Source organism: Hippichthys cyanospilos, unplaced genomic scaffold (genome assembly GCF_059441005.1).
Source record: "Hippichthys cyanospilos isolate Australia breed blue-spotted pipefish unplaced genomic scaffold, RoL_Hcya_1.0 HiC_scaffold_27, whole genome shotgun sequence".
NCBI classification, from domain to species: domain Eukaryota; kingdom Metazoa; phylum Chordata; class Actinopteri; order Syngnathiformes; family Syngnathidae; genus Hippichthys; species Hippichthys cyanospilos.
This window is the reverse complement of record NW_028283383.1, coordinates 693,728-708,927: the sequence shown is the minus strand read 5'-3', so window position 1 is coordinate 708,927 and position 15,200 is coordinate 693,728. Positions and strand designations below refer to the sequence as shown.

Here is a 15,200-nt window from a genome sequence, read left to right as displayed (position 1 = left end):
TCTGTGCTGGCCGTTTAGTAACTTTCCACTTGAACACACGAACATTCCGATATGATTCAGCTGTATCTTGATCAAAGATACAGTTTAAAATGGTAATAACAAGTTGCATATTTCAAATCAGGCTAAAAAAGGCAATAACATATCATATGTGCACATTTACAGAATAAACATGAACATAGGTCTTAACATTTGTGATCAATTGACACTTTTTCCAATGGCAGTTACAGAGTAATATTGAGCATGACTTATTGCTAAAAGCTTGCTTTGATCTTATGGCCTCACAATGTGTCTACATTGTGAGTTGACTTCATGGACTTCTTTAATGTTGGTTGTCTTCAGAGATGATTTGGTGTCTGCTGTTTATGATATATTTATTTATAATATATTTATATTATATTCATTTATTTGTTTCATTCCAGTCGAGGTCAATTCTGACTGGTATCTTAAGCCAATAATTTACATGATAATTTTACATCAATTTGGCTCAATGTTACATCAACATGGCGCATTATTCCATCACATCGCTGCACTACCTGCGTTCACCACTATGTGTCGCCATTGCCCTCATCACATGACACCCCCTCCTTGGATTCAGTACCAGGCAGCCTTGGCATGGCCATCCCGGAGAACCCTCAGAAGTCGTAGTCCAACTGATGTTCCCGCCTAATCTCGTCGAGCAGATCCTCAACCCCAGTGTTGGATGACTGCGGAAAGTCAGTCATCATAGCCAATGTGGATACATGCAATGCAGCATGCAGAGATAGCAGGGGCGAGTCAGCTCGAGGAGGGGCATCAGTGGGGGGAGCCAGGTCATCATCATCCACAACGTCCTCCTCCGAATCCCCATGGGTATCCCCATCATTAAGGTCTCCGCAATCGCACACCATGGGCGAGCGAACCTGGGGTGACAGGGTCGGAGGGGAGGTTGCTCCTGACCACATAGGCGAGACCGGTACAATTACCGGGCTCTTAGGTTGTACTGGGATGCCCAAGGGGGCCTCAGTGGTAACAGCGGGAGCCGACTCAGGGACCCCGGCGTCAGCCACCGGAGGACTCGGCTTGGGCATCCTTCTAGGGCTTGTAGCGACACAAAGACCACTGTTAAGGTGAGAGGTAATACAGCGACTGGAATCAGGAAAACGCCAAGTTAAATGAGTCAAAGAATGAACATAACCGAGCGCAGTACTTCCATCCCGGACAAGAGATGGAGGCAAACGTGAACTGCCTCGGGTCATCTTAACCAGTTTGGCTCCGAAAATTAGCCCTGTAAATCCTTCCAGGGACAGCCGAAGCTCTGAAAGCAGACATGCATCATTTCTGATATAGACACCATCAGGCAGGAACCAGTTTGGCCCTGAACAGTAGGGTGGAGGGAAGCAACAGGAACCCATGAAGGACTTCCCCACGACCCAGGCGAAGCACACTCGTTCGGTCCCGCACAGGAGACAGGAAGGGAGGCTCACCTATAATTTTCATAACCACAAGATCAAAAAACCGAATTGCTCCTATTCGGCAGGAGCTTCCTTAATTTTTTTGTACATTTTTTGGTTGCCCTTTTTTGCCGCTCGCTTCGACCGAGATACAGAAGAACTGTATTACTCGGGAGCTCCAGGTCGTCCAGCAATCACTGGTGATATAATCTCCAGAGACTGGTGAGGACTAGGGAGCGCGATTCTAGCAACATAAGAAGTAGAATTGGAAAGGTTGTGTCCGGTATAATTTGGTATAGCCGGTGGAGTATCAGTGTAAGGGTGCTGTTGTGGTATGGGTGCATGTGGTGGATCAGTGTGAGTGCGTCTTGGTGATGTGGGTGTTTGGGGTGTGTATGTATGAAGTCTAGGCAAATTATCATCATGATTGGCATTCCGAGGTGGAAGGGTAAAAAATGCAGAATAAGTAAAGAACCAGGCAATTAAAACCAATTGACTAACTATACCAAGCCATAGTAACAGGGAGATTATTCCCCATACTATGCCCCATAGTACTAGCTTGACTGTGCGTATAACCCAGACTTGGCTGGAGCTGGTGCGGCACTTAAGCCGTGTCACCAGGCCCATAACATACAAAGCCAGAGCCATGGCTAGCACACCTTCAAGAATAGTAGCCCCGTAGACTAGAGGGAAGAAAAAGGCAGACACAACGTCTAACACCAGCCAGCAGAGCAGCAGGACAGTTTCCGCTATCCCCACAGCTGTGTTGAGGTTGATTTTCACTCGCCCATGCATGTACACAAGAAAAAGGCCCATGCCATACGTGTAAGTACGGAACAGCAGCCTTAATACCAAAACTTTGGATATAGAAACAATTAGAATTAAAGGTCGAGTAAATTGTCGCCAATCCCAATAGCCAGTGCAGCTATATCCTATCCAAATAGCAAAAATTATCCAAAATTCAATTTCATTACTTACTTCAGTGACGGTGCCAGGTCGTCCGTAAGTAGTATCATTAAGATTGTTTGCCATGGTTCAGCAAGGTTACCTTTCCACCTTTGAGTGCTCAGCTTGGACCCGAGAGACCAAGTGACTAGCGTGCCGCTGAGCCGCGGCTCTTATAGGCAGTTTGGCTCCACCCCTCGGGCGCGGTTTCATTTCGTGGGCTGGCTTTTGCATCATTGGAGGTTGTCCTGGGTCGTCCCCTCGGTGAGATGAATCGCTGGACTCCGCCCTTGGTGATGAGGTAGATACATCCTGCAACGGCGATGATTCCGATCGCCAGCAGAATCCATCTCCACAGTCCCCCAATTGCTTCAGCCATCCAATCTCCAACAGCAGACATCCCTTCCCCCACAATCTCAACGCTGGTTCTAATGGCTGCCTTGGTGGTTTTGACAAAGGCCAGGCCAACCACTTCGTACCATGCGCAATCATGGAGGTCAGTGCCGCTGCCACACTGCAGCCAGTGTTCAGCGGGGGAGTGACAAGTCCCGTTGTTGTAGATCTTATTCGGGCCCACCCAGTCGTAGCCAATCACTTCCTGTCCCCAGCACAGGCTCCTTCTGAGCGCGTGTCCTTCAATGATTTGGCGAAGGGGATGAGGTTGATTAGGCCGGTACCTTGTGGGTGCAGTCCGATGTTTTGCGATGAACAGTTGGTAGTCTTTCATCCATTTCTGGCAGAAAGTCTCATTTCCGTGTCGATTGCGTTTCCATGTCCCGTCGGACTGCTTTGTCCAAAAGGCTCCTTCATCGTCAGTAGAACCGTCATCAGGAAAGTTCTCTTGACAATAATCTTTCCACTGGGGCCAAGTGTTGCAAGGTCGTCGGGCCAAAGTAACTGAACATTGAGTCTTTTCTTTGTTACAAATCATCCTCCAAGGTCTAGGAGTGGCATACAAGTACGGAGTGTACGAGGGCCAAATGTCCTGTTCTTTGGAGTAGACAGTTGCAACATACTGATACTTGACCCAGTAGTTGGTCGACACATTTAGGCAAGGCATTACATATTGTTTCATTTCAGTTTTCCAAAAACCCCACCATGTTCTTGTGAGATCTCTGGTGTGGAATTCTTTCCATTGCTGTAAGATTCCCTTCACAGTTTTGTTGGTTTTTAGGCCAGAACAATTATATAACCATTGCACCGAAATTAGCTTTTGAACTTCGTATAGGGGGCACCTTGGTGAGTTCCCTACAGACCATTGTTGTTGGTGCAGAGCGTCGTAGATTCTATCTGCTACGCATTTATCAATTTTGTCAAAATCATTTTGTGGTACAGACATCAGATCATCTGGGTTTGGGAGTCGCTGAACCCACATGTTCTGAGGCGTTTTGAAAAAATGGTGAGAGCCTTGGGTGGTTCTATATTCATACCAGAGGTCAAGTCTTTTCTCCCATAGCCAGGGGAGAGACACATTCAACCAATGTTCATAATCTACTTTAGTTATTGGTTGGATGGGGGAGTCTACCCAGAGGTTTGCTACCTCAAATTCAGGGTTAGAAATGCTTGTGGCTACTAAAACCTGGAATTGTTCAGTACATTTACTGCCAACATTCCAATAACACTTTGAAAGTTTTTGTGCCAAAAGACATACATTTGTTACCTGATGCTTTGTTATGTCAAGTTTGTGTTTAGCTAGAACTTTTATAGATCTCCCCAATCTTTTCTTATTTCTAGCTCTAAACGGTGCATGACGGTTAGCGGGGACTGGTGCCGGAGTGGTTAACAATTTTTCAGGCACACAATTCAATTTCAAACAACTCCAACAAGGTTCCCACTTAGGGCGGAAATCAATACAAGTGTTATTTGGTTTTGGAGCGTCTCTTACCCAATTGGTCCCCTCGATCCATTCTCCGTCATCACGCCCGGGCAAGGGAGAGCAATATGACGAATAGTGCCATTTTCCTGTTTCATTCCCTATTTTAATCCAATTTCTTCTAACTAACCTAGTTTCTTTCTTTATCAACAAAATGATTTCAGCTAGAGTGTCCAATTTTCCAGCAAGCATCCACACATCATGGACTGTGAATTCAAAGTCTTCTTTGTGGTCTCGAAACGTTGTTGCATTCTTCAGGAGTTCAATCCCTGTCTTGACTCTGGGTTTCAAATCGTCTTTAACTTTTCTGATAAGTCCTTCGAGCCCTCCAGAATCAATCAGTGGGTAGGGGTAGGTCCATTGTATCTTGATCTTCTTGCTTCGGGTTTTCCAACAGGTCTGGTTGTATTCTTTGCTTGTTCCATATTCGAATTTTGTCATTTCTAGCGGGTCAGGCTTGACAATTTTTCTGCAGCTTCGTATGTCACCGAACCAGCAGTTGAGCCATACTGCCACTAAGATTATCATACAACAAGTAAACAGTATTCGGCAAACATATTTTTCCCAAGGTATCTCATCCAAAGGCAAGATGGATGGCTTGTATAAAGGGAAGCCTCTGCTGGGGCTGAAATCCTGGGTAGATATCATCGGAGGTTCAGCTTCTTCAATAGGCACCAATTCTATTTCTTCCATTGACTGTGGTTGTTGGCTTACAACCACTGGTTCCTCATAGTGGTGCACCACTTTAGATGGGTCTTCAGGTGCATCACTTTGAGGAGAGCTTGGATCGTTGAGGAGTTCTGTGTTCTTGTATATCGGTTCAATGTTGGCATAAGTCAATTGCGGGGATGTTTGGTGGAGGTAGGAGCCCGGTTCTGGTTCGTTGTCCATGGGGTCTTCTAAGTGGAGACCGCTCTCCAAGAGGTCTTCTTCGATGCTCTCTTGCTGGATGTCTGCCACTTCTGACCCTTCGCTCCTCTAATCCTCTTGTAGTCTTCAGCCATCGCCCACTTCCACGCAGTGACTTGGACCACGCCTGGTTTGGGGGAGGGGCCTTCAACCTCTTGGTCCCGCCCTTCTCCTGGCAGTTCCTTAACTCCCGCTGCGCGGTTCTTGTGTTCCTCTCTGCTCCAAGCTCTAATTGGTCTTATTTGCAATACCTGTATCAATTCTTCGTACACAGGTTGCCTCCATTCATCCAACAGTGAGGTCAATTTCCAATAAGAGTTTCTGCTGGACTCATGGTTTCTTAAGCATGAAAAAGTCGGTGGGTTGTCTCGGCAGAAGTCTTCTCCTACAACTTTCACAATCAGCACTTGTTTGAAGTTGTTGTAGGTCCCAACTGCTTCTTCAGCTTCTCTTTTCTTGGTTTCCAAAAACATGGCTCTATCGTTTGTCCACAGGAGTTCTTTGTCCTCCTTGGTGGTCCTGGAGATCTCGATGTAAGGCGGTTGTACATTATCATAGTAGTTTGGTCCCCATCTGACAAGTATGTCTTCATCCTGGTGGGCATTCAGCACCCAAGGCAATCCAGGGGGGAATTTTGTTCTCCAAAGCTCAGTTCCTTGTCGAGGCGTAGGATACTTGAGTATTGCTTCCGCATAGCACCACTGCGGGTTGCTAAACAGATTTGGCATTGAGCCCCAGTCCTCCTGCAGCTGTTCTTTGGTTTTCTTGGGTTCGGAGTAATCTCCGTTGCGGAAAGTGATGTCGGTTTCAATGAGATAATTATGAGACATCTTACCGATGCATGAATGTGAGTAGTCCAGGCGTCCTCTAAGCATAAAAGGAAATTTCTTACCTGCACGTTCTCTTATCAAGTCATTCAAAGCATGGTAATTTGTGTATATTTTCGCCTTCTCTTCTCCAATAGATTGTATCAAAACTTCGTTTTCCAGTTTCTTCTTCTCTTTGTCCGTTTCAGTCGTGTGGTCAATATGCACGTAGTCATGATCCTTGTAGAGCGCACCATGGATCATTGCTCTGTTTCTGTTGTTTCTCCCTCCACTGAGGTCGTTTTGGGTTCCAATTGCCGGCTGCATGCTTCACCAAGTATGGCCAGGCGGTTCTCGGTTCCCTCGGTCTTGGTTGACGGTCTCTTCCACAGCCTGGAGAGTTCCTTCCCTGCTGACTCTTTGCTCAGATGTCTAGTCAAGATTGGAAGCTTGTCGGTCAGGCTGGGCTTTTTAAGCTTGGGGGGCGGAGCCTCAGTTGGTTCCTCCTCTTCTGGGGACTGCCCTTTTTTGGATTCTTCTGCTTTGTCATCATTTATCTCTTCATTCGCTGTTTCAGTTTCTTCACCGGATTCCGCTGAATTTCCACTTATTGGTTTTTCTAGGTAATTTTCGGCGGTCCCCACCCTCAGCTTTATGGCCAAGGCATAGATCCCATCATAAGGTATCATCGTGACTTGGAAAGCGATTTTGATTATGACGGCTTGTTCCGGGTGTCGTATTCTCCCAGGACGTGGTCGGTACCAGAGTTTTCCAAATTCTTCTTCTCTGGGTGTCCTGCTTCCACTGCTGGTGTACGGCGCCAGATGGTAACAAATTACCTTCTTCTTGTACTGCAATTCTTTTTCTGTGAGATCTAGGGCAGTGACATAGGTGTGCAGTGCACTGTCCGCTCCAATGATCTCTTCGGGTGCTTTTGGTCCATCTTCCCATTCCTGGGTCGCTCCGGAGTGAATCATTTCTTTCAACAGTCTAGCCCAGGTTGTCAGTGTCCACAGGCCTTGTGTTGCGTTTTCCAATTTTCTCCTCACTTTGTTGATTTGTGGATCTTCTCCGTAGCTTTCCACATACATCACACTTGATACAGGCTCCACCAGTCGTCGGAGCCACGCCGGAACAGAAGAAGGAGCTTCAGGCCAATTCTGGGCTATCAGCACCTCCAACTGTTTACTCCACTGGCTGTTGCCCACCCCGTATGTAAGGAGAGGTGGCAACGGAATCAGCGGGGTTACTGCTCTTGTCAGTTCTCCTCCAGTTGCTTCATTCAGTTGGACAAGTTTTCCTGCCGTTATGTTTTCCAAGCACTGGTCACAGAATCTCACCTCAAAGCCGTCCCACACACAACGGCACTTCCCGTCAGTTGGGTCAGCTTTGCTGAGATCCAGGCTCCACTGAGCGAAGAACTTGATCCTTGGTAGTGGATTCATTCTGCATAGCTCACATACATATGAGTCTAATACTTTGGCCGGAGAGATTCTTCCTTCCAGGCCATAGCCTCCCTCCGCTTCAATCTGCTCCTCCGGGCTCAACTCAAGATCCGTTGGCTTCAAGTAGCTGGCTCCGGAGAACAGAGTGCGCAGGGCGTTTGGTCTCAGGCAAATGACACAGGCTTCTTGATCCAGTGTCCATTCAAAGTGTTCATCTGCATCCTTCAGCAGATATCCTTTCTTGGCATTGCTCAAATTCATGAGCGCTCTTCCAACATAAATTCCTCCTGCGGTTCTTCGTGTGACGACCGCTCCTCTGACCGCGGCAATGCGGACATAGGGTGGTACAAATTCTGATGCCATTCTTCTTTTGTTTTAGTTACTCTTGGTTGGAGCTGAATCAGCTGATAGTGGTTTGAGCTGCTCCACTCCTTGAATTCCTCGCTTCTTTAGACGCACTGTATTTCTGTCTAATATTTCTTCAACAATGTCAGTTCGGTCATACTTAGCTTTTACTGCAAGATGGCTTGGCGCTTCTCGGGACTTGATCCAGACTCGCTGTCCAACACGAAATGGGCATTTTCTTGCTGGTTGAGTCTTTATATCTGATGTTCGCCCCGCCTCTTGGGCAACGAAAGGCCGTTGGTTCAATTCTTCCGAAGGGGAGGGTCTATCAGTTCGACTTCTCCCGTTCAGGTTGACGCCCAGTTCCACCAATTTTTCACTCCATTCTTTTCCATTTGCATTTTTTCCTAGCCAATTCTTGACTAGGCCAATGGTCCTTTCAGCAACGCCGTTGGCTTGTGGTGTGTAAGGGGGCGAGTAGATCCTTGTCACTCCCCACTTTTGACACCATTTGTCCACTTGAGCGTTCTTGAAATGAGTCCCATTGTCTGTTCTTAGTTCCTTTGGTATGCCAAGCCATTTGCATCCCTCATTCAGGGTTTTTATGACACTATTGGCGTTAGCTTTTCTCACTGCGTTCACGCCAAAGTGTCCTGACATTGAGTCCACAAGCACAATAAGGTACTTCTCACCTTTAGTGCCGTTTACTCCCATGGGTCCTGCTACGTCCATGCAGATTGATCCCCAGGGAACAGTGCTCTTGATTGTCAGTCCATCCGCCCGCTGTCCTCGTCGTCCTGCGTTGTATTGGTTACATGGTACGCAGTCGCGTAGAACTTCGCGGATTTTCTTGTCGGGAATCCAAAGTTCCAACTTTTCCAACTCTTTTCGTGTGGGCAAAGGGCCTCCGTGGCCTAGCGCTTCATGTACGGCCGTAACCACTTCCCTCACGAACTCTTCTGGGACCACCCTTCCACGCGGGGTCTTGTCCCAGCTTGTTGCTCCTACAACTACAACTTTTCTCTCTTGGACGTATCGGTCAACTTCATCATTACCTTTCCAGTGAGCCCCCTCCTTGACGTGGGCTCTCTGGTGGACAACATCAATGTTCAGGTATAACCTTATCTCGGCTATCTTTTTCCATAGCTCACTATGTGCAATAGGTTTCCCTTTTGCGCTCTCGTAACCATTCTCTTCCCAGATGGTCAGATCTTCCATGAGAGCCTGGGCACAATAGTGGCTGTCAGTTATGAGTCTCACTCGTTTTATGTTTCTTGTCATGACTTCCAAAAGTCCTTCCAGCACTGCTGTAGCTTCTCCTGCTTGTGCACTGCCGGATGTTTTTCCTTTGCGTCTTATTCGTTCTTCCCCGTTTTCTTTGAGTATGAAGCCCCAATGGGCTTTTTGATCTTCGGCTTTCTTCGAGCCATCGGTGTAGAGAACCCAGTCATAGGGCTTCTCTTTTTCTTTTTCTTCCACCTTTGGCTTTTTGCCAGCCTTGTCAGGTCCGATTTCCAGGTCGGGGTCCAACAGGATGTCTTCCCATCTTCCCCATCGGACGTTAGTGGCTTTGGTGCTCTCAAGGGTTGCTTTTCTCAGGAATCGGTGGACATTGCTTTGAGTGACCACCTTGATGCCTTGTCCTTGGGCCAAGTCTTTCAAAGAGCTCCAATACTTGGCAATTATTGCTAGCTCCCTTTCTTCTTGTGGAAACTTCTTCTCCACATCATCCAGTGTGTAGGTCCACAAGGCAACTAGTCCTGCTCCTTCATTGCTGACGCTTACCATTGCATCTTCTCCCTCGCAGAGTATAACAGCAACTAATCTTGCTGTTAAGCTTCTTGTTTCTAGTCGCACAGCTTCCCTGACTGCTTGTTTCAGGTTTTCCAAGTTTTGTTGGTCTTTTGCTGACCATGTCCATAGTTTCTGATCATCCGCTGTTTTCCTCAGCTTGGCGTACAGCGGTCGTGCATTTTTCTGGTAGTAGGGAACATGATCTCTGACGTAGTTGCACAATCCCAATATTTTTTGCAGGTCATTCTCGGATTTCGGTGGCTGGATTGCTTCAATCTTGTTCCGATATCCTTCTGATAGTCCCAGGTCCTCAGTCACTTGAAAACCCAAGTAGTCCACTTGGAATCTTGCAAGTTGGCATTTCTTCAGATTGAGTTTGAGACCTGCGACTGAGACTCTTTCAATCACCTTTTGCAGCGTGTCCAGATGTTCTTCTTCCGTGTCACTGGCAATGAACACATCGTCAATGTACACTGTGACATCCAGTCCATCCAGCACTTCCAAAACTGCTGTCTGGAACACGTTGGGTGAATTCTTGTAGCCTTGTGGCAATCTTTGCCACACATAGGCTTTGCCTTTGTGGGTGAAGGCTGTTTTTCCTTGCGACGCTTTGGCTAGTCTCATGGAGAAAAATCCATTTGCAAGGTCAATGCACGATTTGTATTTTCTTACTGTCAGAGTCTTCAGTGAAGCTTGGGGGTTGATGAGGCTAGCTCGATTCGCTACTGTCCGGCGATTGAGAGCTTTAAAGTTGATCACTGGCCTCCATCCTCCTCCAACTGCATCTGGTTTCTTCACGGCTTGTATTGGGCTGTTTGTGATTGGATTTTCTTCTCTTCTGATTATGTCAAGTGCCAATAGTTCTCTCACTATTGTGTCCATTTCTGCTACAGCTCCCGGATTGATTGGGTACTGTCTCACTGGTGGGTGCACTCCTCCTTCGATTGTGTGCACATACCTTGGTCCAAGGTCTCCGCAGTCGTTCTTGAAGTGTGCCACAACTGCTTTGTCCAAGATCTTGGCCAATTTTTCTTTTCCTTCAGGCGACAAATCGCTATCTTGTACTTGTTGTTTTCTTACAGCGGGCACGTCCACTGGTTTGTACCATTCTTGCGGTGGTGCAATTCCTGTTGGACCTACTCGTATTGCTTTCATCTTCAGTCTTTTCAATCTCTTCTGCATTGATTGTCGCTTGTTTTTGGGTCTTTGCATTTCTTCCAAATCTCTTAATGACAATAAATTGTAAGGGCCAAGAATCCAAACAATTCCTAGCCATATTCCATATTTCATTTGTTCTCTTCGTCCATTTGCAACTATTACTGATAGGTGTCCTAGTGGCTTTAAGGCTCTACGGGTCATCGACACCTGTGCTCCTGTGTCCACCAAGTAGGGTACTCCCTCGATGTCAGCATAGAGACAGTCTCCTCTTCGGTAGGCACCTTTCAACAGAATGACCCGTGCCTCGTCTGCCATTATTGCTGGGGCTCTCCAGAGCTCGCTTCTTTACGAGCTTCATGGAGAGCCTTCTTTTCTTCTGGTGTCATTTTCAAATATTCTTCTTTTGAAACATATGCTCCAGGTCCTGTCTTTTTGTAGACCTGCTTTAAGTTGCTGTTTGAACTTTGTCCTTGGTCTTCAGCTGGTTTCTGCTGTCGATCCTTAGAGTAGTTCGATCTTGATTGTTGTTGAGGCTTACTGTAGGCTTGCTTTTGTTGTTGTTGTTGTTGTTGTTGCTGTGGTCTCGGCGCTGGCGTTTGTTCATTCCCTCGCGAGCGATTAGGGGTGGCCGAGGCCTTCCTCTTCTCACTGTAGTGCTTGGCCAGCCGGTCCCATTGCTTGATTGACGCCTCAATTTTGTTTAAAGTTGCATCTGGACCCATCCTTATGAAAGTTGTATCACTTCCTCTTTCTTCTGTAATTCTTCTTAACACTTTGACGTATCTAGTAGGGGTTATGACTTGTTTCAACTTGTACCACACATTCAGTAGTGTTACCCCTTGTTTCAGTTGATCTTTGGCTCTGTCGATGTAGGTATCTTCATCCTCCTCTTCGTCATCCACCCATCTTTTGTAGACCTCGTCTGCAGTTTCTTCCGGGCCGACGGGATCTCCGGTGACGAATTGGAGCCACATCTTCTTTGCCACTTCTCCCCATGGTGCATCTCGGACCAGGGGCCATATTGCATACAAGTATTCTCTTGTTGTCTCTCTTTGGTACTTGGGTCTAACCATTGTTTTCAGGGCCTTGAAGGCTTTCATGTCCTTCTCAGGGTTTTCGTGCACAATTCCATATCCCACGTTCTGGACAGGTTGGTCAACCGTGGCCTTGATTCCTCTTTTTGACAAAGTCACTACTCGTGGTGTTGTTTCGAGCGGTGCGGGAGCAGTTGTTGTAGGCTCATCGTCTTGATCCAACTCTTCATAAGCTTTGAGCGCCGCTTTAGCATGATCATAAACGGCCTGCTTCAAAACTCTGCCCATTACGTCATACAAGATAGTCACGAATCCCTCTCTGAAGTTCTTGGTTAGGTCTGTGCATCTCACTAGATTGTGGTATGTCGGCAGTATCAGCAGATTCATGGCATCACTGTAGGTGATCCTCACATTTATGGTCACCTTGTCTTCTTTTCTTTCCAACCAAAACATGGGATGCAAGTACTCTCTTTGTCCTACTTCGGGTATGAAAGTCTTCCTCCCATCCTTGGTCATGAGACATCCTATCTCAGGATTTTTAGCCATTCGTTCAGACGCACGGTGGATGTCCAAAATTGGCTGCGGCTTTTTAATGCCCTTGCGAGTAGCTCCCCTAATCACCTTCAGAGCCTGACTCCCCGTACTTACGGGGGAGGCCGATGACATTACGGACTGTCGATCCTCTTCCTCAGCAGAAGTCCCTCCGTCAGTGCCTGCTGTTTCGGGCACTCGCTCATCTTCGGATGTTTCGTTCTCATCATTGCTGAGGTTTTCTTCCTCACTCTGCGGGACCTCTGGTACTGGTTCAGGGAATGCAGCCATGCCTTCGTCGTCAGTGTTGTTGTCTGCGCTCTGAGGTGCTGCTCTTAGTGCTTCTAAAACTTCGACACGAGGGGTTCGCGGTGGTAGAGGGCAATAGGAGTCCGTTGACTCCGGTGGTGTTGCGGCTGCAGGGTCAAATGTTACCACAGTGGTCTGACGTCTTTTCTTCTTTGCTTGCTCCTCTCGGGGCGAGCTATTTTTTGCTGGAGTTGCCGGTATCCCGCTGGGGGTTGGTGCTCCTCCGCTCACGTTAACCATTCGTTCTGCTTCATCTGCTATCTCTACTTCTTCGTTTCGTACAGGTACTGTTTTGGTTCTTGGTGTGGGTACAGGCGATGGTGTGACACTCCTTGGCGTGGAGGTCAAGATGGATGAAGCCACGCTGGGTGGTTTCAGCCTCGCAGGTTGTCTCATTTCCTGCTGTTGTTGAGCTTCTTGTAGCTGTTGCTCAGCTTTCTTGAGAGCTTGTTCCAAGTTAACTCTCATGGCTTCCTGTTCTCTTTCTTTTTTCTGCCCCGTAGATATCCCTATGACAAACTCTACGTTTTCTCTGGCAGTCAAAGAAGACACATGTACCTTGAGGGCTCCGGCTGCGATGTCTTCAGCAATTTTCCATGACATCCGTCCGGACTTGATTCCATTTACATCAATGGCTACTCTCCTGGCTCCTCTTTCCAATGCCATGTCTACTGCAGTGGCAAGGCTTTGGGCCATTTCCTCTAGGTAGTTTTTCTGTTCCACTTCGATTCCCCACTTCGGGAAGCGAACATGTACCAAAAGATAATGATTGGAGGCTCCGCCGCTCAACACGATGAAGCGATCTCCGGTGTCTTGGTCCAGGAAGTCTATTCTTTCTCTTCTGTAATCTTCTGCCCCTTCACTTAACAATTCCGTTCGGAATTTCTTGTCATAAGGGAATAGGGTCTCATCCGTGATCATGATGAGGGCATCCCCTACTATGTCCCAGATACTACCATAGTACTGGTACAGGGTGATTCCGTTTCCCATGTAGGTTCTCTTGGAAGACGGTATAGGTGGCAGAGATTCTGTCCTCACGAGAGGGCTGAATTGTGATAAGTAGCTCTGTCTCTTGGGAGGTTCTCGGGAACTTCCTTCGGTGCCTGTCACCACCTGGTCTTGATCTTCCTCCTGATCAAGATTTGTGATTTCCATGTCCGAGTCGTTCCTTTCGGGCAGGGGTGCGACTTTTCCTTTTTTCTTCTGAACTATTTGAGCTATCTTGTTGTAGAACTTCTGATGCTCGGTGTAACGGGGTGACGCTTTCGTCTCTTTTGGGCCGATCAGCTCACTGGAAATTCTTGCTTCAGCGGCCAACATCTTCACTACGGCGTCCCAGACTTGCGCAGTGCTTGATAATGTTATCACATTGTATTTTTCCAGCATTCCAATCCACCATTTGAGCCACCCCTCGGCTTCGTCCTTGGAATACTTCACTGTGGGGTGTCCTGTCACTAGGATCAGCTGGCCTCCAACGCCAGTGAGCTGGGTGTAGAAGATTCCGCTTGTTCTGACGGCTTCTTCCACTTTTTTGTCCAGGTCTTCTGGTTTGGTGGATGGATTCAACAGTTCGAGTGTTCTCTTTTCTTCTTGGGGCCAATACTGCAAGCCCCCTCCGTACAGCACAAGCTGTACTGGTAGGTCATGTTGTCCAAAGTCTTGAGGTGTTGGTGCCTCTTTCATGGCTCCCTCTTCAAGGGAGAATAGACGGTTTTCTGTCGTCTTGCTGCTAGTGGCCATTGTCTTCCCTAGCAATTTCTTCTTATGTTGTAGGAGTGAAACTGTCGTTTTCCGAAGCCTCCCCTTTGCGCCTTGGGGCAGGGACGTACTACAGTTTCTGGTTACTCAGCTTCACTTTCTATAGCGTTGCTTCAAACTTTTCCAAGACTTCCAACTTAAGCTCGTCGTCTCTTCGTTGGATGTCTTCAACGGTGGGATGTTTTCTTGTCGATGGTTCTAGAGTGTCTTCATTCAAAAGTCACTTTTACTTGTGCACGCTGGTAGGCGAATTCCACGCTGCAAGTCACTAGGATCCACAGGCAATAGAACCCAAGGGACCAACTGGTCCCGTGTAGGCTTGCAATTCCTGGAAGTCTGTATTCAACAGAGTATTGCCAACCACTGCAACAAGTGTTCATTAAAAATCTTGTTCCTCGGATGATTGCTGTTCTCATCTAGGAACCCAAAAAAAATCAAAAAAAGGGAAGCTTTGGTCTAAAACTCTTTGAGTTCTTCTGACTTCCAGTTTTCTCTTTTTCTTCTGCCAATCGATAGATTACGCAATCCCATGACACAGTTCCTCTGACTATAGCATTTTCAGCCGCTCTTTCGGCTAAATACATTAACATTAATTTTACTGCGCACCAAAGCAGCAATTGGCAGCGCATTTCAGCCACACTAGGCACATCACAATGAGGAAACTGGTCGCCGTTGTCTCACTTTGATACAAGACAGTCTTATTCTTTTCGCCGCAAGACCGCACTAGTTTCGCTTTGAAAAGTTCTTTTCTAGGACGGGCTATTCCTTAAAGATACTATCATGTATCAATTTAAGCTTTCAGTCATGAAATTATTCAAGGTTAAGTCGCGCTCGCAACGTTTTGGGAAGAAAACGTCTATAAA

At 47.1% G+C, this 15,200-nt stretch overlaps 1 protein-coding gene across 1 annotated transcript; it reads right to left on the bottom strand.

Annotated features, from left to right (window-relative positions):
• Positions 1 to 1,011: 1,011 nt before the first annotated feature.
• LOC148405182 (uncharacterized) lies at positions 1,012 to 5,139 on the bottom strand. Its single transcript, XM_088407226.1, has 2 exons — positions 4,379 to 5,139; positions 1,012 to 3,976 (listed from the first exon to the last, which is right to left on the bottom strand). Exons 1-2 carry the CDS (start codon positions 5,137 to 5,139, stop codon positions 2,524 to 2,526), a joined length of 2,214 nt encoding a protein of 737 aa, XP_088263352.1. The 3' UTR covers positions 1,012 to 2,523.
• Positions 5,140 to 15,200: the final 10,061 nt, after the last annotated feature.

Coding starts and splice junctions, on each gene's coding strand:
- LOC148405182 (XM_088407226.1), bottom strand. CDS start 5,139: ATGGACAACGAACCAGAACCGGGCTCCTACCTCCACCAAACATCCCCG. Junction 3,977..4,378: donor TTGATAAAGAAAGAAACTAG/GTTAGTTAGAAG, acceptor GAATGTTGGCAG/TAAATGTACTGAACAATTCC.